Source organism: Polypterus senegalus, chromosome 11 (assembly GCF_016835505.1).
Source record: "Polypterus senegalus isolate Bchr_013 chromosome 11, ASM1683550v1, whole genome shotgun sequence".
Lineage (NCBI taxonomy): Eukaryota > Metazoa > Chordata > Cladistia > Polypteriformes > Polypteridae > Polypterus > Polypterus senegalus.
Window position 1 is genome coordinate 89,724,944 of NC_053164.1, and position 2,500 is coordinate 89,727,443.

A 2,500-nucleotide genomic window follows, 5' to 3' on the forward strand; every position below is an offset into this window, starting at 1 on the left:
GTTGTGGTGGCCACTTATTCCTATAGTTGGTGGAAATAAGGAATGCTTTTTGAAATTTAAAGGAGGTGGATAAGAATGTGAAGAATCAAAAATTATATCAAGATTCCTTGAAAAAGATGAAGGTACTATATGATTGTATTAGTACTTATTGTGAAAAAAGAAGTACATTTTCTTAAGCCTGGCTCTGTGGCTAATTAGAATAATTTCTTTTTGATCCAGATTAATTGTAAAGATTTGTGCTCCACTCAAAAATGAATTTCTTCAGACCTCTAAAAAACAATCATGTTTAACAATGACATGAATCATCAGCATACAAATAATAACCTAGGACAAACAAGTGACCAATATGGCCAAGAAGAAGGATGCAAATACAGAAAAGGAGTGTGAAAACAATGGAACCTTAACTCCTTGGTTGGCTAGAGATAAGCTAAAACTACTGTTTCCAAGACTGATAGACTTTCACCTGTCAGTTAGGCAGGACTTAAACAACTGAAAAGCAATGCCACAGGTACCCAGAATAATACAGTAATCAACAGTGCCTAATTTTTCAATTAATTCAAATACAATTATTATGCTACTCTTCCCACAGTCTGCAAACATCAGTAACTGCAGATCTAACATTCAATTTACAAGCACTCTGTAAGCTACAGGAAAGAGGTGGGTGTATTCATAAAGTATGAAAAATATGTTTAATACTGAATTATTCCAATGCATAGCCAAGGGTAACTTGGACTATGCTTTTCACAAATAGCAACAAATATAAACGTGACTATGGGCATCAATACAGGGTATGGTAGATAAATAAAAGAGATAAAATTGTAAAACATTTAACTTACAATCTACCAGACATATGCAGACTTGGACAATTTTCATGGTAATGGATCTGTTTTAAAATACTAAATGCCTAGATTAAATATTTCATAATGTTTTTATATGCTTTACATGACAGCAAAGTTTAGTTTTAATGTGTCTTTGAATTTGGAGGACATGTTGCTGAATCATGAAACCCTCTCAAGTTCTCCTTTTGTTAAACAAACTGATAACTTAGTCTATTTATACAAATAGTTTCAAGTGAATTAACATCACCCATAAAAGGGTCAAGGCCTACACAGACTTAATGCCACATTGTGATCAAGTGAGGTGTTAGGCAAAAATGCTGAACATTTTACTACAGACTTTTTTGAAATTCACATTTGAAAGCCAGAAACTACTGTTCTACTACCAATGTAAATACTTATTATGGTGGTAGACAGGCAAATAAAAAGGGTGATCAAAGCAATATTAGCACTCAAAGAAAAAAAAAAAAACACAAAATACAGAAATAAGACTATGTTTGATGTAGCATTTTTAATCCTGCAGGCATACACATACAAACAATATTGTGTACAGGAATAATTTAAGCACTCATCCTGCCCTTGTTTTATATTAAATGGCATTTTTGCATATTTCAGTTTTGCACATTAAAGGAACAGATATTACTGCTTGTAACCAAAAATCGATGAATAATACTCAAATTACATGTGAGCTCAAAAATATTTGATAGCAAGGAAATTTCTTTTTTACTAAAACAATTCTACTTAAGAGATTGTCTTCAGTTTACTACAACAGGTTTATTAAGTTTAGTTTACTGTATAGTTTCTCTTTAGTTAGTAAAACCTTTACATAGTTCATAATACTGAAACAGTACATAACAAAGCAATGCAAATTTTTGGGACTATAGATAAACAGAAATCAGTATCAATGGAAATAATGCTTGTCCGGTATAAATATCTGATAGGTTTGTTTTCTGCTGTAATTTGGCAGCTGAAACATACCATTTTAGCACTTTGGCCTAAAAGAATAGTTTTAAAAAATGCAGCTATAAAAGTACATACAGCATAAATTTGCAAACTTTTCATAACATTAATTATGTACTTAGAAGATGACTAGTCAGGAATATTGACTGTTGAGTATCAGATCATATTAAGAGACATTGCAGTCCATTACCTTGTGCCGCTTTGCTTGGTTTGAGGCTTGCCTGAGTGTTTCTGCCTGCAACTGGTCAAACTGATAGCTGCCTTCATATATCACTACCCTCTTCTCATGAATCCATGCTCTTTCAGGTATGCTTCCAAAAAACTGCACATGATATTCACGGTGACCTGCAAGACATAGTACAGACTTCAAGAAAAGCTTGCATTAGTATTATAGTTACCTGTAGGAGAATTAAAAACAAGGAAGCCATAAAAAAATTAATCTACTAAAATGTCTGCCTTGCTTGCTTATTCTACCAATTGCCTTCCTAATAACTAAAGTAAACAAAAGAGACCAACAAAAAGCCCTTTTAGTTACCATTAAATTAACAAACATGATTACATTAAAACAAAGTTAAAAATTCATAACTAATTGAATAAAAATGCAATTAGCAAAGCACCACTAGATTTCTGTGTCAACAATTTTTATATTTTATAATAAAGGAATTTTAAGGAGTACATTTCCTCAACATCATACTGTACTGCTA

The 2,500-nt window shown here is 32.1% G+C and overlaps 1 protein-coding gene across 5 annotated transcripts in view; it reads right to left on the bottom strand.

Annotated features, from left to right (window-relative positions):
• Nucleotides 1–2,500, bottom strand: part of nsd3 (nuclear receptor binding SET domain protein 3) — a 167,926-nt gene that overhangs the window by 110,030 nt on the left and 55,396 nt on the right. For all 5 annotated transcript variants that reach the window (XM_039769239.1, XM_039769236.1, XM_039769237.1 and 2 more), the window contains exon 4: nt 1,987–2,141. In XM_039769239.1, the coding sequence (XP_039625173.1) occupies nt 1,987–2,141 (155 nt within the window). The remainder of the gene's footprint in view (nt 1–1,986; nt 2,142–2,500) is intronic.